Source organism: Oryza sativa, chromosome 5, assembly GCF_034140825.1.
Source record: "Oryza sativa Japonica Group chromosome 5, ASM3414082v1".
Lineage (NCBI taxonomy): Eukaryota > Viridiplantae > Streptophyta > Magnoliopsida > Poales > Poaceae > Oryza > Oryza sativa.
Genome location: NC_089039.1, coordinates 2,919,287 through 2,939,647, shown reverse-complemented (window position 1 = coordinate 2,939,647; position 20,361 = coordinate 2,919,287). Strand labels below are relative to the sequence as shown.

The 20,361-nt window shown below is 38.9% G+C and overlaps 2 protein-coding genes across 6 annotated transcripts; one reads left to right on the top strand and one right to left on the bottom strand.

Moving 5' to 3' along the window:
- Positions 1 to 6,825: 6,825 nt before the first annotated feature.
- Positions 6,826 to 9,252, bottom strand: LOC9266714 (heavy metal-associated isoprenylated plant protein 36). 2 transcript variants are annotated; one of them, XM_026025665.2, is made up of 4 exons: positions 9,019 to 9,210; positions 8,805 to 8,880; positions 7,465 to 8,061; positions 6,826 to 7,267 (listed from the first exon to the last, which is right to left on the bottom strand). In XM_026025665.2, exons 1-4 carry the CDS (start codon positions 9,058 to 9,060, stop codon positions 7,053 to 7,055), a joined length of 930 nt encoding a protein of 309 aa, XP_025881450.1. In that variant the 5' UTR covers positions 9,061 to 9,210; the 3' UTR covers positions 6,826 to 7,052. The 2 variants fall into 2 exon arrangements, with proteins under 2 accessions (XP_025881450.1, XP_015638296.1); XM_015782810.3 differs by having other exon boundaries at positions 6,826 to 8,061; positions 9,019 to 9,252.
- Positions 9,253 to 11,441: 2,189 nt separating this feature from the next.
- Positions 11,442 to 18,967, top strand: LOC4337828 (ATP-dependent DNA helicase Q-like SIM). Of its 4 annotated transcripts, XM_015785195.3 has the most exons (16): positions 11,442 to 11,567; positions 11,674 to 12,377; positions 12,490 to 12,709; positions 12,788 to 12,898; positions 13,113 to 13,302; positions 13,849 to 14,152; positions 14,433 to 14,632; positions 14,820 to 14,876; positions 15,401 to 15,481; positions 15,871 to 15,934; positions 16,409 to 16,508; positions 16,621 to 16,704; positions 16,971 to 17,058; positions 17,220 to 17,333; positions 17,544 to 17,636; positions 18,379 to 18,967. In XM_015785195.3, the coding sequence occupies exons 2-16, from the start codon at positions 11,774 to 11,776 to the stop codon at positions 18,685 to 18,687; spliced, it is 2,619 nt and encodes an 872-aa protein (XP_015640681.1). In that variant the 5' UTR covers positions 11,442 to 11,567; positions 11,674 to 11,773; the 3' UTR covers positions 18,688 to 18,967. The 4 variants fall into 4 exon arrangements, 2 of the variants coding, with proteins under 2 accessions (XP_015640681.1, XP_066166847.1); XR_001546292.3 differs by having other exon boundaries at positions 11,442 to 12,377; positions 17,201 to 17,333; XR_010741544.1 differs by lacking the exon at positions 16,621 to 16,704 and having other exon boundaries at positions 11,442 to 12,377; positions 17,201 to 17,333.
- Positions 18,968 to 20,361: the final 1,394 nt, after the last annotated feature.

Here is a 20,361-nt window from a genome sequence, read left to right as displayed (position 1 = left end):
TAAGTTCTATATATAAGTTATTTTGGATTTGTTCTAAGTTAAAAAAAAAATAGGTTTGATTAAGTTTGTAGAAAAATGTAGTGACATTTACAACATTAAATAAGCTTTTGAATATATTTTTATAGTATATATATATATATATATATATATATATATATATATATATATATATATATATTGTGTTGGATATATTGTAGCCCTTTGGTTTAAAATATTTGATGCTGTTGACTTTTGGTCATCCAATTTATTAGAAATTCTATGCAAGCAAATATATATGTCATGCTTAAAGTGTCTTTAATGATAAAAGAAATCAATAAGTCCCAAAGTCAGTGACACCAAACATTAAAATTAGAGGGAATACTTTTTCCTACAGAGTTAGTTGAACTTAGATAAGTTTGACTTAGTACAAATCTAAAATAACTAGAGAGAGTGTATGAAAGAATAAAGTTATTCTTTTCTTGTGGATAAGAAGCCTTCGTACCTTAATTGAGGAAAAATTGGAATTTTTTTCTTTAGATATTTGACCAAATAGGATCGTCCAATTTCTATAGAGCTTATCACTAAAATACCCGATAAGGCTAAGCGGAATGAAAAGGATTTTATCTGAGATTGTAGATGAAAACGAGTAGCCCCATACGAGGTTTGGGAATAAGTGATGAACAAGGAATATACATCTTTCTACTAAAGAGGTTTTATTAAACTCATAACTCATTAGATCATTCTTATCAATGTTAACTAGGTAGTTGCGCTGCCGGGCTATGTATATCCATTGTGGATGTAGAGGCCGGATTTTAATCCATTTTCTTAAAAAAAAAAAAAAGGTAGTTGCGTTGCCACAGCTGACAGCTACAAATAATGGACAGAGTGTTTAATTGGTATCAACTTTTTCAAGTTTTGGTCAGACATTTCCCTACTGAGCACTAGCATTGAGCAGTGAACAGAAGCAACTGAACACTTGGCCATTGTTGATGACCATGGATTTCTTGTCTCGAGCAACCGGCCACTGCCGGCTTAAACCGGCCTGCAACCCACTGGTCCCGGCTATATGCTTAATCTTGCACTAGCAGCTGGATTTCTTTTACATAGTTCTAGGCTCTTATGTACATCCTTTTGAGGTCAGGTTTTTAATCCATTATCTGAAAAATAAGACTTATGTTGGATGCATGTGTGATGATATAATTAATCAATGGTGGGTCTGCAACCTGTTAAGAACCTAAAATTCCCTTCCCTTGAAACTTTTTTTTTAAAAAAAAAGGATACATGAGAACACTAACTCTTAACTTAACCTGTAGAATAGAAGCCCTTCTATATCTAAAGTGGATGTACACAACCAAAGAAACCTAATTCCTATGTATAGTTAATCCATCTATATTTTGGTATATTTTTTGTCACTTTGTTGCAAGATGACACAACAACAATTCAGAAAGAATTATTCGGTTCCCCTACGTCGACCAGCACCTAACCAATTTGATCCAACATTTCAGAGCATCATTACCACAGTTCATTATATTGTGATACGATATGTATCGATGTTGATTGATATCAAGAAGTAGAGTTATATCGCTGTTTGGGATGAGGTACAGAAAAATAACTTCTGATTAACACTAAAATATACCTTTATATCTTGTACCTCCCAAGATCGTAAAAGAAGTCATGTTACTTATTGCTAGCCAATGCTTTTTTATCTTAAAAAAGGTGAGTGGAAGCTATATCCCAATTGTGTAGATCTCAAGTCTCAACTCTTTTTCATCATGTTGTCACATCAGATGGCTAGCAATAGTGTATCTTCTTGGCATATCACAGTGGTCCATGGATGGAGCTATCCCTCTGCAATCTCCATTGCTGAAGAGGCAATGATACAATGGATATTTTGGAATGTACCAATCCAATTGATCATTCTAGAGAGAGAAATAGAGAGAGGGGGATGTGATTCTCTCTCATTCTTCTATGTGGTTGATGGGTAGAGGGAGAGAAGATGCTACAAAAATGTACCAAAATTCAGTGAGACTGCCTAGGGAGGGATCGATTTTTCGGCATCACCAGTGTTAGGGGGGAATAATAGCATGGAGAATCAAGCCACCCAATGTATATATCTTCACCATATGCCTTTTAGTTTTTTTTCACTTTCTAGATAGTGCTAGAGGGATCACATGGAGATCTAACACAAGATTTGGACCTGTATGAAGATCAGATTAGGTACACTTCTTTTTCATTATGATAATCAACTACTGCAGGGAAAACCGGAGGAGGGTCCATCAGGGTTTTCAATTTTGAAATTTCTTTATTTTCTGAGGGGGGCCGAAATTTTGGATTTTTTGGCTGAAATTATTTGAAATTTTGACTGATTTTGAATGAATTTGAATAAAATTTGACCAAATTTGCAAAAAAAAAAGGGGAAAATTTTGGGTGAGATATGAGCTTGCCAGTGGGAGACGAAATTTCAGAAATTTCAAAACGAAATTTCAAACCCTAGGGTCCATCAATGATTATTACTACCTTGTTAGACGTTCCACACTCAAAATAAAGTGATGGGGGTAGTATTTCTTTAAAGTGGAGATCATGAAAGGGGTTAATAATTATTTCATTTCCTTATTACCCGAATATTGAGCTAAAATTTCTGCAGAGGAATATCGCTGAAGAACTGAAGATGATCTAGCTCGCTCATGAATAAATTTGCATATTTTTTTAGAGGACAGCGCAATACCTAATATATCACCCACACATATACTCCTTTTTTTTTTCTCTCTTTTGTATTTTTGTTTAACTTGAGAATATGTCGATAATTGAACCTTGAGATGCCGCAGTTTTCAGATAAAAGAGAAGAGGAGGCATGAAAAGGGTCTCTCCTATCAGAATCAGCCTATGGAGATAAGTTTGAGAGGGAAAGAAAGAAATAAAGGTTCCCTTTGCTTGTATTGACATCAAAGAGGCTGAGGTCAACTAGGCATCAAAAAAATTGGCCAGGAACAAAAACAAGGTACATCCATGTATCTGGCCATGTAAAACACCCAATGCATTGCATGAAAGAATGCACGGTGAGAGCATTTGTGGCAATGTGCATGACATATGATTGAAAGCAAATTGCTAGCTGCAGGATTATTCAGATAAGTCTTTGCAATCTCAGGCTATAGCTGCTCCATCCATAACCTCACTGAAAAAAAGTTACTAGAGAAGCAAAGAGAAAAGGGGGAGCAAAAGAGGGGAGATAAGTGACATCAAATCATGCCTTGTTCTGATCAGTGAGTGATCCAAGGAGACGGCATAAGTTTGTTTCCTCATCAGATAATATTGCTCTGTGCATGGCTTTCCCTGCAGTGCATTGTTTGAGCACAGTTATGCTTGTCATGGTGTCATGTTACATACATTGTATCAATCAGGGGATTCTCTACTTTTGCAGGGAAGCATTTCGGTGTGCCGTGCCCTGGCTACAATGCCGACATTTAATTATAAACATGCATGGTACAAACGCACACATATACATCCTATTCCTATGAGCATCTCCGAAAAATTGGACCGATATATCTTGAGATTGACGAAGTCACTACGGGTGCCTCGCTGCTGACGGATACGTCACCTACCACTGAAAGAATAATTAGCCGTAAATACGAGCACCCGTGTCAAGTCTGAACTTGAACCTGGGTGGATTGGTTACACCACTAAAAAACTAACTAGTTGAGTTATGCTTACTCCGCACATTCTTGACGGTTTGATCAAATCTAGGTATTTTTTTACCTATTTGGAATATATAAATTCTACAAAATAATTTATTTATCGTGATATTTTTTTAAAAAAAATAAGTTGCAAAGGATAGATTAACATGATCAAGCTTTTCTCTTGGTCCAAAACCCATGGCACTGATGCATACCCAATGTTTTTGCATTGTGTTCCCTTTTTTAAAAAATAAATCCCTGTCTTGTGGTATGTTTGTGCATGGAAGGTTTATACCTAGTGTTCCTTTTTGCAGATATAAATCCCTATGTTGAGGTATGTTTCTGCAGGGAAAGGTTTATGTCTTGTGTTCCTTTTTGCGGATATGAATCCCGATGTTGATTTGTAACAGTAAGGTTTGCTCTCTCCGTTTATTTTTCCAAAGAATATTAGGAAATGCAATCATATTTACATGGAATCACTGGCCAACTAATCATTTTATTTCCTCCTTTTTGGGGCAATGAGCTTTGCTAATTGTTATAATGCCATGTTCCTCTACTTGTCTTGTGTTTGGTCAAATGGCTAGTCAAGTTCAAGCATACAATATTTAGTAGGTGGTTAGAGAACAATTAAAGTTAAGAATCCTTTCAAAGGAAAGCAAGAAACAAAGGACAAAGAGAGTGTACCCTCTCATGGAGAAGTGTTCCATTCTTTGGTATAAAAATTTGAGATCTCCAGTGTACCACCATGGCATTATATTGTGATCTTCCTCTGTTGTTTGTTACTGGTGTTGCTCTTGTGGAAGAACATTGGTAACTGATGTGGACAAATCTTCTCCTTGTTGCTTTCTCTTCTAAAGGAATCTTACCAACTTTCTCAACGTTGGGTTGTGCAGTTAAAGCTAGCTGGACTCAAAGTAGAGCCCATTGAAATTTAATTTTTCTCTGAAAAAAAGAGAGGCATTTATTATGCTGGTATGTTTGCTAAACATGAAAACTACTCCCACCGTTTCAAAATGTAGAAACTTCTAGCATTTAAATCTTGTTCCAGAATATAAGAATTTCTAGTAATATTCGTAGTATTACTTATCAAATCAATTACCTCCCACTCAAAGTTGCTCTTATTTTACCCACAATTATTCTCACCTTCACACATCCTTATTTATTGAGTACTAAAGTATTTTCTTTTCAACCTTAATCTGTACTAAACAATTTAATCTCTACTCCCTCCGTCTCAGAATGTAAAACTTTCTAGCATTGTCATATTTATATAGATGTTAATGAATCTAGACTCACATGATTTATACCATTGTCTACATTCATATAGATATTAATGGATCGCATTGTCTACATTCATATAGATATTAATGAATCTAGACACACATGATTTCTAGCATTGCCCATATTCATATATATAGATGTTAATGAATCTAGACACACATGTCTAGATTTATTAACATCTATATGAATGTGGGTAATGCTAAAAAGTCTTACATCGTAAAACGGAGGGAGTACTAAACAACCTATAAGTACTAATATTTTGGAACGGAGTTACCCCTTTCACAGAAATTAAATAGAAAAACAACATATAATTTGCTTTAACCATATTTAGACCCTAGCTATAATACGATGTATTTTTTTATATAAAAGAATATTATACAAAAAATTCTCGCATTCCAAACAGGGACGGAGGGCCGCTATCTCGAACTGTGGTATATCAATAATTCAGCTTTCTTCCCCAGCTTAGTTCCATGAAGATCTTATGGGCTTTGATTTTGATTAAACAAGTGAAGTTGGAGTTAGGTCCTACCTGTTGATTCTGCATTAGCGTTCCTCTCACATTGTTTAATTTGCATCTCCAATCAATCCATTCTTTTAAGGTTTATTTATAGTGTCCGTTCTAATCACGTAGATTGAGCCCGTACAAATGTTGTTTATTTTTCTCTTCTCAAAGTAATCCATGCATATCTTTAAAAGGTTTGTATTGGTTTCTCTGTCCAAATTAAAAATGGTGATTTTGATTAGCTGCTCGAAGTCCATTAGTGGTTGCAAAAGTTCCTTTCCAAGCCACCACTTTTATGCTAATATAATTAAAATCTAAGTTGATGATTTTTTTTATTGCACGGTAGACGTGCAAGCATACCCCTCATTTTACTAAATTCATTTTGAAAACTTATTTATGTATGGATAATATTCATGAGTATCTAGATTTGAAACCCGGTGAGTGGAGTCATACATCATGACTCCACCACCACCATATCAATAGTGCTTCACAAATTATGATGATTTATTATTCTTTCATGTTCTCCAACTTTACTGAAATATTGCAACATGAAAAGAATTTTGCAGTTTGACTGAAATATTGAGCCCCAAAATATAGTTCAAATTGAGATCATTTAGGCTTGTGCTCAAGGTTAGGTCAAATACCCCTCTTTGAGTTGCCCTCAAGTTGAGACATGGCACACATATTTACATCAAAATTCTTGTGTCCTCTGATTGCAATGACATTCTATTTTAGAGGAATATAATGTAATATTATTTCTTGGGGCTGCTCTCAGTAGAGCAGACGGCAGCAGTTGACATTCTTGTTGTATCTATCAAAATATATTCTAGAAAATAGAATATACCATTTTTTCCCTTCAATTTAAGGCAGTTATTCTTACAAGTTGCCAATAATTGAAACAGCATAAATTGCATATCCATTCAATGGTAAAATCTCTTAGGCCCTGTTTGATTCAGCTTAGGATTATTATAATCTGGATTATTAGAAGTAAACTGAAACAAACAAATAGATTATTATGATAGATTATTATAATCTATAAGCCAGATTACTATAATCTAATAATCTTCTCTAGAGGAGCTTTTTTCAGATTATTGGGTGGCTAAAGACCCACTACCCTTAGATATCTCCAATAATCCAGAGAAACAAATAGCTCGCAGCTTATTCTATTTCAACTTATTATAATACAGCTTAGAGTAATCTGATTTAATAATCTAGTTTATAATAATTTTAAGCTGAAACAAACAAAACCTTAGTTTTTTTTTTCTCATTTGGAGTTTATACATTTCCTTTCCTTGGCAAAACAAGGTTTCTGAAACATAAAGCAAAGTGATCAATTAAGCATGGTTTCTTAATTATATCGAAATTTGATGGTGCAATGAAGGTTGACACTCTTAGTTCCACTTACTATGACCACTCAATTATTTTCAGCTACATTATCACTACAATATATACATCAGGACATCCAAATTAATTTTTTTTTGTCCAATACAAAAAAGGCTCCAGCTTATAAATATAAGTCCCTGGATGGATGGCTACAATGTGAGAATATTTGTAGCAAATGCTGCTTAATTAACACAATTAAGCACTCCATTAATTAACTCAGTAATTAATTAACTAATTAATCAACTAATCGATCCCCCTCTCACATGACGCTGCATGCGTTGGCGTTCTCCTCGCTGAACATGTAGTACGACGACGCCGGCGGCGGCGCCGCCGCCGCCGTCGAGTAGAGGTAGCCGCCACCGCCGCCGCCGCCGAAACCGCCGGCCATCGGGTAGTAGTAGGCGCTGCTCCGGAGCGGGTGCGCCGTGCTGTAGCTCATGACGTACGGCGGCATGTGCCCGCCGCCGCCGCCGCCGTAGTAGGACGCCGGGTAGCTCATCGGCGTCGCCGGCGGGTAGAAGACGCCGCCGTCGACGACGGCGAGAGGACCCGCGTTGCCGGGGGACGGTTTCGTCGGCGCGTCCTGCGGGCTTGCCTCCACTACTGCACCGGCGCCGTCTCCGGTGGCATTGGCGGCGGCGGCGGCGGCATTGCCGTTGCCGTTGCCATTGCCGCCACCGCCACCGCCACCGCCTTTCTTTCCTTTCTTCTTGCCACCGCCGCCGCCTCCTCCTCCACCGCCATTGCCATTGCCGGGAGGTGCAACGGGCTGCTTACCGTGCGGCGTCATGGCGAACGGCGGCGCCACCGCACCGGCGCCGCCGCCTTGCCCGTCTCCGGCCACCATCGTCTTCGGGGATCCACCACCACCGCCCTGCTTGTTGCCCTCGTCATCGGACGCCTCATCACACGAGCCCCCATGGTCGTCATTCTCCGGAGGGACAGAGCCACCTCCACCGCCGCCGCCGGCGGCCACCTCCGCCGTCGCAGCAGGCGGCGCCGGCTCGCCGGGCTGGCCGTTCGCAGGATTCTTGTTCTTGTTCTTATTCTTTTTCTTCTTCTTGCCGCCGCCGCCACCGCCGGGAGAGTTGGCCGCCGCTGCTGCCGCCGGCGGCGGCGGAGCGGGCTCCGGCCATGGCTCGGCGTGCTTACCCGTCTTGACGAGCTTCTTGACGAGCGTGTCGACGGAGACATTGCCGATGACCACCACCTTCTGATGCTGCACGTCTATGTCCGTCTTGTACACCCCTGAAAATGTTGACGATCAAATGTACAAGTGCAACCAAATCAGTACATATTTGTTTCAAATCAGTATAAATTTCACTGGTTTTTTTAATATAAATTTGCTCAAAAAGCATTGTGCTAACATTTCGATTCAGATAATGTAAGCATTGTATGACCATTATGTTGCAGCTAAATTTGAGACAGGGAGCAGAGTTTTGTGGTGAGTTTCAGAGTATGGTTGTAATAGGAAACAGGGGATGAACATAAAAGAAATTAATTTTCTGAAGATAAACAGTGCAGGTCTGCAGGATTGCAAATAAAATGATATCCTTGATGAGATTCTTCTTCCGTACATGTATCATTAGCTTGATAGTAACCGAACTGTTTGAAATTTAATAGGAGTACTGTCCATGGGTAAAAGTAAACATGCAAAAATAATTGTAAGAACTGAAACACTTCTCTATAATAGGAACATCAGGAGCTATATATGCTTATCAAGGAGCATAAATGAAAGTTTTGAAGGTGTAATTTTCTCACTTCAGTTCTGTGATTTCCTCACTTCAAAAAAAAAAGAGAGAGAGAGGAATCTTTCATGATTTTTTTTTTGTTGCTACAACTCTAAAATAGAGAACATTTTTTTGACGATCAACAAAAAAAATGCAGTTGTATGAAGTCATTCTCTTATGTCCTTCAAAATGTTCTGATAAGATGTGGTAATAACTAAAAGATTTCTTCAAAGTTGTGTTTTGTTTTTACTCCATCTATACCTTCTATGCTATGTAGCACCTTCTTGACCTTCTTCTTGCAGCCCTCACAGTGGATGCTAACCTTCAAAGCCAAAGTCTGGAGGAGAAAAAAAGGAGGAAAAAGAGCACAAACCAAAGACAAAAAGAACACCATCAGCATCTTCCTACAAGCAGAAGAATGACCAGTAGCTCTGCATATCTGCCAACAAGATTGCAAGAACCCTAAACTGCTTACCTGATACTTGAGTGGCTCTGGACCTTCTTCAGCAGCTGCCATGGCTGGAGACAGAGAGAGAAAGAGAAGTCTGAGAGAGATGATGACAGAAGTGAGGAGAAGAGAGAATATAATGTTGTGCTAGTGTCTAGTATTGGTGCAAGTATTTGAGGGAGTGAAAGGGGTCACCAAGAAGAGAGAGAGAGAGAGAGAGAGAGAGAGAGAGAGAGAGAGAGAGAGAGAGAGGGGGGGGCAGAACAAAGTGGCAATGTTTGGCCCTGAGGAGGGACATGACTAAATAGCATCAGAGAGCAAAAGGGAACAATTCTATTGGTTTTCTTTTGTATTCTTTTCTTTTTCTCTTTTTGTTTTTTGGGAGGAGGGAATGGTATTGATGAGGTATTTATTCCCCACATCTCCAGATGCCCAAGAAAATGCATTCACAACAATAACTAGCCTTTTATCTTCTCACTCTCCTGGTTTTGTTTGAATGTTCAAGGTACTCGCATTTTCTTTTTTGCGACCCTGTTTGGAACGCATGAATTTTCGCAGGAAACAGTTCTCAATTCATGTGTTTCAAATAGATCTGAAGGACACATCTTACTCCAACCGGTCGTAAATATTTGATGCTTAGCAAAAGATTCAATCAACCTTTTAAAATTCTGACCATCAATAGTTTCTCAAATATGCTTAGTTTGAAAACAAAAGAAATGATTTATGTAGATTTACCTCGAAAAGTACTATTTAAATATCATAAATTTATTCTAATATAAAATTAATGGTCGGAATTCTAAAATATATATGATCAGAGGGAAACTATGAGTACACAGCTACATGCAGCGACCATTTTATCTATTGTCTAAAAATGTATTCCCTCCGGATTGATAATACTTGTCGTTATAGATAAGGACACAATCTCCAAAAAGTAACTTTAACAACTATTGTCTATTATAATTTATATAGAAATATTAACAAATATATGATTTTGTTGAAGTACTTTTTAAGACTAATCTATACATATGGTTTTCATATTTCTAAGATAAATATTTTAAATATTTATAGTTAAAAATTCTAAAGTTTGCTTCACCCTTGTCCAAAACGACTAATATTATCAGTCCGAAGGGAGTAATCAAACGGAATTTCTACATGCTTTTCATCGAGAAAAAGCACAGAAGATGTATATGCATGGGGGTTGCACTTGCAACCCAGCAGCATCACATGCAAAGTCCATAATTTGCCACACCTACATGAGAAAAAAGGGGATGTACTATGAACTGCTATCGCCTCGGGAATTGAGGGCAATGATAAGACAGACAGCAGAGGAAGGCCCTCCCCTGTCTTCTATGCTAGTACTCCACTCCAGTATGCAAACCTGGAAGAGAATCATATTCATCACCTTCACATCCTCCTGCTATCTATACGGATATGCAATTATGCACAAACCATGTCAGTGAATGATTCTCTCAAGATAGCTGATGTAAACAAGCGCGCAAACACACACATTTCTTTGCATTGTGAAGATTCTTTTTTCTTACCTGCTGAAGCATGGCTCGTTCCAGTGGATTGGATGCATCCTAGAGCTCTTCAGATTGTGCCTGAATGTTGATGACAAACTGAATTTTTCTCTCTGTCAAGAAGATCCATACAATGAGTTTTATGACCATAATACTCAATCTTCAGAATGCAGCTGAGAGGTGATGAACTGTTCAAAGCTCACTTTTGCAGTTCTGAAGAATCAGAAGTTCAGAACCCAATCGTCAAGAGTGTGCCTGAATGTTCAAGGCACACTGAGCTTTTCTCTGTTTTTTTTTCAGGAAGATCCATACAAACCATACACATTGTGACCATGACACTCAATCTTCAGGTTGCAGCTGAGATCTGATGCTGCTCTGCAAATTCCAACTAGATGTGATGCAAAACCATCTACCTTGCAATTCTGAAGAATCAGAAAGTTCAGAGTCCCCAATGCTCAATGACACCATCATCCCCGCCGGGATTTCAGCAATGCCATGAAGCACCGGAGTTTCCTATCCAAGAACGGCGGTGTCTACCTTGTCTGCTCCTCCGGCCGGACCGGAGCTGCCGCCGCCGCCGCCGCCGGCTGATCGCCACCAGCGGGAGCGGCGGCGGCTTTGCCTCTCCCTGCACCTCCGAAACGCCGGAGTTGGGATCGATACGAAGCACATAGCGGAGGCGCCGCAGAGAACGGCAGGCCACCTCGCCGCAGCTGAGCGGCGGCCGCCCTTCTCCGGCGGCGGCGGCGCCGTCTACGGCGGAGACGACGTGGCACGTCGTCCACCGTCCGATCAGGCGCCTACGGCCCAGATGAATCCGCGAGATCCCTCGAGGGCACCCTGAGCCACTGACAGCGTGGGCCCACATGTCAGCGACAGAATCGCGGGGTTTCTTCCTCCTTTTCCCTCGCGCGATTCGAAACCAAAAACGAAACCCTCGCCGCCGGGGCCATCCCAATCCTCGCGGCGAGCGGCGGCGGCGGCGGCGGCGGCGGAGGGCAACCGATTGTGGCCGGTCTATCCTCGTCGGCTCGCCATTCCTTCTCGCCGCGCCAGGTTCGATCTGACCAATTCCCCAAGAATCGTTCGACCTGAATCGATCGACGCCGCGTGTTCCTGCCATTTCGGCGTGCTTGATTCCCTCAAAATGGTTTTGGTCTAGGGATCGTGCTTAGCTATTGGTGGCGGTGCTCCTCTAGCGGCGGGTTCTCGACGGCAGAATAGTGCGTTGTGAGGGAGCCTCGGTTTAGTTGGTTCTGGGGATGGAGGACGGCGCCGCGGGGGGCGATGTGTCCGCCGACCGTGTCATCGCTGAGTTGCTCGACATGGGGTTCGAGTTCGACGAGATCAGCCGAGCGATCGGTGCAGTCGGCACGCGCTGCGCCGATGTGCTGGAGTTTATGCTGGGTGGTTCAGGCAATGGGAAAATGAAAAAGGCGAGTAGGGAAACACGAAGCCGTAGTTGTGTCTCATCTAATGCAGAAGCACGCCCGAGTGATGATGGGAACAAATTGGTTAATCCTAGGAAAAGATTAAAGCAATCGAGCATTACCGATCATCTTGCATCGAATACCGGCTGCAGAAGGGGATCTTGTGGTGAGAAAGCTAGCACGTCATATCCCTGTTTAGCGGCTTCCGATGATCCTAGAGCGCCAGTGGCAGTCAGTGCTGATGTGTGTTCTGCATTGAAGCCTGAATCTCAATTTTTGCTTGCTAATTCAAGAAGTGAGTCTGACCTCGGACACAAAATTAGTGCTGTTCTGCGGAAACACTTTGGATTTTCCTGTGTGAAAGGATTCCAAAAGGAAGCTTTGGATGCTTGGTTTGCTCACAAGGATTCTCTTGTTCTAGCAGCAACAGGCTCAGGTATTCTTTAAATAAATGCTTTGCTCTTTATCTTTTTGAGTAATTTGGGGGCTTCCTCCATTGTTATGCAACTAGCAGTTTTGATGTGATGGTTGAGTGGCTGTGTTGCCAGGAAAATCCCTTTGTTTTCAGATCCCGGCTCTTCTGACTGCAAAGGTTGTGGTAGTGATTTCACCATTGATTAGTCTAATGCACGATCAATGTCTAAAACTTGCAAAGCATGGGATATCTGCATGCTTTCTTGGTTCAGGGCAACCTGATAGCCGTGTTGAGGGCAAAGCAATGTCTGGCATGTATAAGATTATTTATGTTTGCCCTGAGACAGTATTAAGGTAATCACTCTGCTTTTGGACTGATGATTTCCTAATTACGTATTGCTGCACTTATTTTGGGAACTTATTTACATGTAGGCTTATGGAACCATTGAAGAAACTTGCAGAAAAGCCAGGGATTGCACTTTTTGCTATCGATGAGGTTCACTGTGTTTCTAAATGGGGTCATGATTTTCGACCGGACTATAGGTCTGCTCTTGTGTTCGATATCCTCTACTGAAGGTGCATGTCATTGTTTACATTGTTTTTTCTACCACAATTAGTAAATTTATATGTGCAAGCCTTCACTGAGATGTTTTTCTCTTGGTACTAAAAAACTAACATGTGTCTGCCATACTTTTTAGGAGAATGCCTTATATTTTCTTGCAGCATCTTAAATCTCTACTTTATTTTCCACATACAGGAGATTATCTGTGCTTCGAGAAAATTTCAGTGCAAGCAAATTGAAGTTCTTGGAGCATGATATTCCTTTGATGGCATTGACTGCTACTGCTACCATCCCCGTAAGAGCAGACATTATCAAGTCGCTGAAAATGTCAGAAGATACAGTGGTCGTCTTGACATCTTTTTTCCGGCCTAATCTCAGATTCAGAGTAAGTCAAACTTGAAACTTCTGAATTTGTTCTGCTGGTTTCCATTTTTATGTTCTTTCTAGAGGATGTGTAAAAGCAAGTAGAGAACATTACATTATAATATGCTACATTAAATTGTAAAAAGTTTAAATTATTTGGCCTTTCTAACAGTTTAGCTACATGTAATTATGTTGAATGACCAATATTTTATTACATTTTGTAAATAGATGCCTCCTTGCAAGTAGATGGGCACCTGGGGTGTGCATTTCACTTAAAAGATGTACTACATCAAAGATATGAATGGTTAGCTTTGCTAGAATTGAATCTGTATTTTGGACTAGTATATCATGTGAATTTGAAATAATCTTGTCCGGGGCTACACAAACAAGTTTCCAAACTGCTCTATTTTGTTATTGCCTGATGAATTGCCTTACTAAAAATTCATAGTTAGATATAATTTGAGAAGTTTTATAGAACTACCTACTGTTTATCTTATGCCACTGTATTAAACTGGGCTTCTTAGTTCTTACCCTCTCCCCTCCCCCTCCCTCATGTTTCTGGTTGCAGGTAAAGCACAGTAGGACCTCAGTCTCAGCTTACAAAAAGGACTTCAGAGAACTTGTAGTAACATATAATGATTCAAGGAATTTTAGGGGGAAGGGACAGAAAGCTCTTAGTGAGATCAACCCTGATTCTGAAAGCAGTTCATATGAGTCTCCGGATGATGCTATGTCAGATGATGAAGATGCAAATGTTGATTCCATGAGCCATGAAGATAATAGTTTTGGAAAAACTAAAGTCGGCATGCCCTTGATAAATGAAAATGCTGAAAATGAGTTGGATGTATATCCAGGAGTAGATGATTTTGATGGTAATGGACTATTTTATATGACTTTTTTCTTTTGAGTGGAAATTATCTGCTTGATCCTGAAAAGAAATACTGGTTACATTATTTTCGAACATAAATGTTTCACGGCCAATGCTTATGTAAAAAATTATCATTCTTTTGGGGATTTAAGATCCTTTGATGGAAATCATATGTAAGCTTAATATGGCTATTGGAAATTTTGGAGGATATGTGGTAGCAGTGCTTTTAATTTCGTCATTTTGTAATTTCATGTATGTATCTGATTGACATGCTTCTCTTGTAGTTACATGCGGAGAGTTCCTTGAGTGCTCGTGGCCTGAGAACTCTGCATCTTCTTCTCAATGCAACAAAACTGGTTCCAGTTCCTCAGAAATTGCTGATCAAGGTCCTACCATTATTTACGTACCCACCAGGAAACAAACTGTGGAGTTAGCAAACTATTTGTGCAAAACTGGTCTCAAAGCTGCAGCATATAATGCGAAGGTAAATCTTCTTTGATTGATTTGTGTGGCAAATGATACTTGATCAGTAGGGCCCATTTCCTGATATATGCTAATTCTCTAGAAGCAATCAGCTTTTTTGTAACTTACAGTACATTTGATTATATTTATTTCTTAATTGCTATTCACAGTCCTGTAACTTGTTTTGAGCTATTTGACTCTTTTTTCAGATGCCTAAATCACATTTGAGACAGGTGCATCAACAGTTTCATTGCAATGCCTTGGAGGTAATAATTACTTGTTTCACTTCCTAGCTTATATCTTGCCACTGCTAGGTGCAATTTCCATGTGCTCATATGATGGTATACAAATTTAGTTTGAGAAAACAGTATGCATGAAAAAGTGATAATGTTAGAGCAAGTTACTTCTCTGTAGAGGCAGTCAGATGTACTTCCACAGTAACATATTTTTGTCTAGGAGATCTTGAAAATCTTGATGTCTGGTGTTGTACTGTTCCATGGTTACACAAGCTTAGAGGTTAACCAGTGTATTTGAGTTTTGAGACACTTAAAAGTTTTTCAACAATCCAACAAGGAAACTTTCCACATTTCTATTTGTTAATATGATACAATCTTGGATGGATGACTGCTATGGTGACTGATTTTTTAGAAGAATGTTGTAGAACAAATTCATTGTGTACCATTCAAATTCTTGGTTGTAAAAGTTCTCTATATTTTCTTCATATCTCCGTCTCTTTGTGAACCCTTCAAGCCTTTATCCCAACTCTAATGGCCTTATCCTCTTTATATAGGTTGTGGTGGCTACCATAGCATTTGGCATGGGAATTGACAAATCAAATGTCAGGAGAATTATTCACTATGGTTTCCCACAGGTTGGTTTAACCTTTAGTGCTTCATTCACGAAAATACATAGAAGCCTCTCTAATGCTGCCAAAGACTTGCTCTGACTCTGATGATGGCAGACAGATTTCCACACTTGAACCTGTAGGATGCCAAGCTAGAATGTAACAGTGATGGCAATTGAAGGAGATACTGTGTGCAGTATGAAAATTGTAGGAGTTGATTATACATTTTCCTTCTTCTTGTTGAATGGTGGAGACAATATTCAAAAGGCTTAGTGTTGGGTTGCATTACTGATCTGCAACATGCAGAAACAATATGGCTTTTGTTCTCTAAGAATCCAGATACATCCCAAATTGGATTAATTTATGTTTATGCTTCTTTTCCGTGAGTTTTACTGGTCAGAACTTGATTGATGCAGAGTTTGGAAGCATATTATCAAGAAGCTGGCCGTGCTGGTAGAGATGGGAAGTTGGCGGATTGCAGTGAGTTGTTATACTCCATAGCTCATACTTGCTATAATTAGGAAGCTTCAATTATTTTCTTACTACATCCAAAAGTAAGCCACGTTGTTTCGTATTATAAGAAAATAACAACTTGCAGACAAGCATAATGTTACAAGTAAAAACTTCAATTATTTTCCTACTACATCCAAAAGCTTCAGTTATAAGAAAATAACAACTTACATCCAAAAGGCTTCGCATGCCTTATTTTTATTAGGAAGCTGACCGTGCTGTTAGTTTAGAGTTTTGCTGACATCTTATCACCCATCTATTCCTTTTCACGCTAAAAATCTCCTGTTGTTGTCTTCTTATTCAAAGTCATCTTACAAACCAAAGGTTGTATTAATGTTAGTATTAATGCACTACTTTTATGAATAATTATTAGGCCTTGCTTTAATTTTCCATTCAACGTGTCACTTGTTTTTATTTTGAGATTTCTATACATTTTACATGCAGCTCTATATTGTAACCTTTTGAGAGCACCGACACTCCTTCCTAATAAAAGAAGCAAGGAACAGACAAAAGTAGCATACAGAATGCTACGTGATTGCTTTCAGTATGTATCGTAACCATATGTTCAAATTCTGGTAATGTCGTAATATGTATATTTGCTAAAATGTTTGGCAACTAAACTTGATTAATGTTTATTTATATTTTCTATGTTGCAGTTATGCTTTGAACACTTCAATTTGTAGAGCCAAAATATTAGTAAAGTACTTCGGGGAGGAATTTGGTCCTGATGGATGCCGCATGTACTTTTCTCTAATTTCTCCATGTCTCCTCTCCTTTAATGAAATAATACATGCTCATTCCAGTTTCATGTGATGCGAATTTCTTAATGGTATGACAGTAGTATCACAAATATTTAAAAGATGTTCTGTAATATTGACATGAGGGGCTGTGGGCTCACACGTTACTGCAAAAAATATTGGTCGTTGTGGAACTTGCATTTTTAACGGCTCTATTTCAAATTTATCTCATCAAGCATTTTATGAGTCTAACTGACTTGTCACCTCAGGTGTGACATCTGTATTAATGGCCCTCCTCAAATGCATGATTTCAAGGAAGACGCAGTTATGTTTATGAGTGTGCTCCAAGCTCAAAACGTGAGTTTATAATTATAAATTACCCTAAATTGTGCTGAACTGTGATGGATGTGATGCCCATTACAAGTTGAAGTATTTTTTTTTCTTTACAACCTTAGTTATGTGACTTTGATTGGTCATTTTATTTTGTTGCATCCTCAAGCATATCTTAATAAATCCAGGGACAAGCAACGGAAGATATGGGTTGCAGCAATATACCCCGTTATATATCTGGAAGGCAAAGGTTTGGGGAGGTTCCGAATTTCAGAGGGGTGGTCAGTTATATAAGGGAAAAGGTTTGTGTTCTCGTGTATTTCCCATCTCCTATTTATGAAATCGGGAGCAATAAGCAGGGAATTTGCCTTAAGGATGCAAAATAGATTAATAAAGGTTGCATGATAGGCTGATAGCAACACAAGTATTTGAAGTATCTTTTGCTCGACCATAGCTGCTGAGTAGCAATGCTAAACCTCAAATCTGTTGTCTTGATTAAATATTGTTTATAGTTTCCTAGATTTGCCACAACTGACAAGGTATGGTGGGAAGGCCTTGCTCGCATATTAGAAGGCAGGGGATACATACAAGAAGCTGCTGAAATTGTAAGTGATTTACTTCAGTAGTTTGTTGCAGATTTATAGTTCTTTTTGTTGTGAAGCTCGTGATGTACCTCACACCTCAGTTTATATTGTTCAGATAGTTGAATGATGGGCATACTGAGATCCAAGTAGGGATAGTGAATATTTCTCTGACATGAGTTGGACATATGTAATGTTAAATAATTTCCTTGATTAATTAAGTGAAAATCAATTGTATCCATATACCATTAACATGTTTAAAAGATAACCCATGAACTACATGATTTGCTTTGATAAAAGAAAATATAGCATGCATCTCTAGGGACTATTTGGAGGATTGCATCTTCCATCATTTTTCTACTTTAGTTCAGAGATTGAAATCCTAAAGGTAGCCTGTTAACTATCATGGATTATTGATAATCACCAAAACTAGCTTGTTACTGACATCAAATGGACACAAATATCAACCCTGAACTACATTCAGTTTTCAGAAAACCAACTTGCATGTGTTTTGTTCATTTGTAATGGATAAGCCCAATCTAGATATAACGGTTGTATCACATGGTCAACAAATTCAATTCATCAGTGGATCATCTATGTGTATCACACCGGTACTGCATTATTGAGTCCTCATTGCTTTATTAAAAGGACAGATAATCCTGAATAGAGCCAGGACAAAATGAGTTGCTAAGAAAAAAAAACTGCTTATTTGTTTCCAATATTATTTCCGTTTTATCCCCCGACTGATTAATGGATCCGCTTTCAGCCTCGTGTTTTAATCCAGTATCCTGAGGTGACAGAGGCCGGACTGAACTTTTTGAGTATGCAATCAGAAGAGGAAGGTTTATATGAATACCTTAATGCTGCTATGCTATTGGTAATGAATGACCCAAAACCTATTTCTACATCTTCCGAGTGGGGCAGGGGTTGGGCAGATCCTGCGATACGCCGCCAGCGTCTAGCAGGCAAGAAAATGGGGAGAAGAAAAGGAAAGAGGCATTCTCGGAGCCACTCTACAGGTTTCACCACTGCAAGACAGAGATTAGCTGAAATACTCTCAAAACGCAGAAGATAATACAGAAACTATTGAGATGCTGGGATAGCGGGATGAAAATTATTCATCTAAGCCTGTTACTACTTGTTTGGTTTTAGCTTGATTTACACAGCTTCTGTGGTTATTTGCTGCAATTTCCTTTGTGGCGTATGAATTTTTTTTCTCAAGGGAACAATATGAAGTAAAAAAATGATGGGGATTATTGTATAGCACTGTTTTGGCTACCCATCTGAACATTGACACTCCATCTGAACAAGAATTTCCTGATGTGATTTTAAGGAGGTACAGTTCCGTTCCCAGATATTATTGCCCAAGGCTGATTCATCTGAACAGTGATGGCATCACATCAGTTTTCACATCAAATCCCCGTAGGGTTTTGTCAACAATGTTCACTCTCACTTGTGATCTTTTCAACCAACAGGTGGATCTGTGTGGATCCTGGAGTGCCAAACTGGAACTTGTTTTTCCCAATGGATGGTCCAGTTAACTCCAAGTGTTAGGAAGATATATCTGACAAGGTGATTGTGTTGTATACTGTTTTCATACTGTTCACTTGCCTGAAATGAAAAATTGTTTGGCGCAGAGCTGCTAAACCCTACCTCGTGGCAGTAATGCAATTTTTTAATCCTGCCGACGAGTGACACGAGTACGATTCTGGCACTGTGGTGTTTTGTTTTTCTCTCCTTTTTTCGACATGGCAATTGGCACTGCCACGGAGTATGGTCTCACAGTGTTAAAGATGCATACGGAATATAGGAGTAGAGCTTTGTTATAGAATCTAATTAAACTAAGAGTAAATTATACTCACGGTACTAGGTGGGTGCAATGAAAAGCCTGAGAATGAAACAGTGTAATAACTTGACAAGTGGGTGTGCTCTGATACAAGAACTTGAGAATGTAACGTCTAAGTGCAATAACCTAACAAGCGGGTGCAGTTCAATATAAGAATTTGATAATTTAGTATTTTGGTGCAATAAGTTGGCATAGGTATGTACTACTTTGATTAAGAGTGCTATGTAAGTTGTTTCACGATATCAATATGTCATTACATAGCAATGTTTTGGATATTATCATTGATTTAATCTGCAAGAATTATGTTCATCCATTTTTAGAGTCGCTCATCCAATTTTCACCATCGGTTTTGAATTTTTTTTTTAATCTTCCACCATCTCAACTTAAAAAATTTCTACACAATAAATTTTGATTGACAAATAAGCATGCTTATACAAATCTGTATAAGTAAATTAACAAAACAAGTACTTAGAAACTGAATGCGTATAGCCGAAAAATCTTATGTTATTGTACCAAAATTACGCGCACCTTTCAAATTGTTTTACCCATACGTTCACTTATTAAGTTCTTGTATAGATTGCATCCGCTTAACAAGTTGTTATACATGCTCATTTCTCAAGTTTTTACATTAAATTACTTCCACATGCTAAGTTGATTATCGGGAATGCAATTTATCTTGACGTGGTAGTGTTATTCTTGCATGTAAAGTTCAAATATGAACTTACATGACATATGGACTTTGTTTAAAAATAGAAGTCTTTAACACTGATGTACTGTACTAAATTTATGTGAAGAACCAAAAACGTAAAGCATTTGCTTCCACCTTACTACACAATACCAGTTTTGATCTCGAGGTATAAAAGCTTTGACCAATACTCCTACTATTTTTCAGAGTACTCAATT

What these genes read in the sequence shown, in the direction of transcription:
- LOC9266714 (XM_015782810.3), bottom strand. Translation starts at nt 9,060, where the DNA reads ATGGCAGCTGCTGAAGAAGGTCCAGAGCCACTCAAGTATCAG. An exon ending in CAGAGCCACTCAAGTATCAG is followed by an intron (nt 8,881 to 9,018) that starts GTAAGCAGTTTA and finishes TTTCTCCTCCAG; the next exon opens with ACTTTGGCTTTGAAGGTTAG. An exon ending in GGTGCTACATAGCATAGAAG is followed by an intron (nt 8,062 to 8,804) that starts GTATAGATGGAG and finishes CAACATTTTCAG; the next exon opens with GGGTGTACAAGACGGACATA.
- LOC4337828 (XM_015785195.3), top strand. Translation starts at nt 11,774, where the DNA reads ATGGAGGACGGCGCCGCGGGGGGCGATGTGTCCGCCGACCGTGTCATC. An exon ending in TTCATTGCAATGCCTTGGAG is followed by an intron (nt 14,877 to 15,400) that starts GTAATAATTACT and finishes CTCTTTATATAG; the next exon opens with GTTGTGGTGGCTACCATAGC. An exon ending in ATGCTACGTGATTGCTTTCA is followed by an intron (nt 16,509 to 16,620) that starts GTATGTATCGTA and finishes TCTATGTTGCAG; the next exon opens with TTATGCTTTGAACACTTCAA.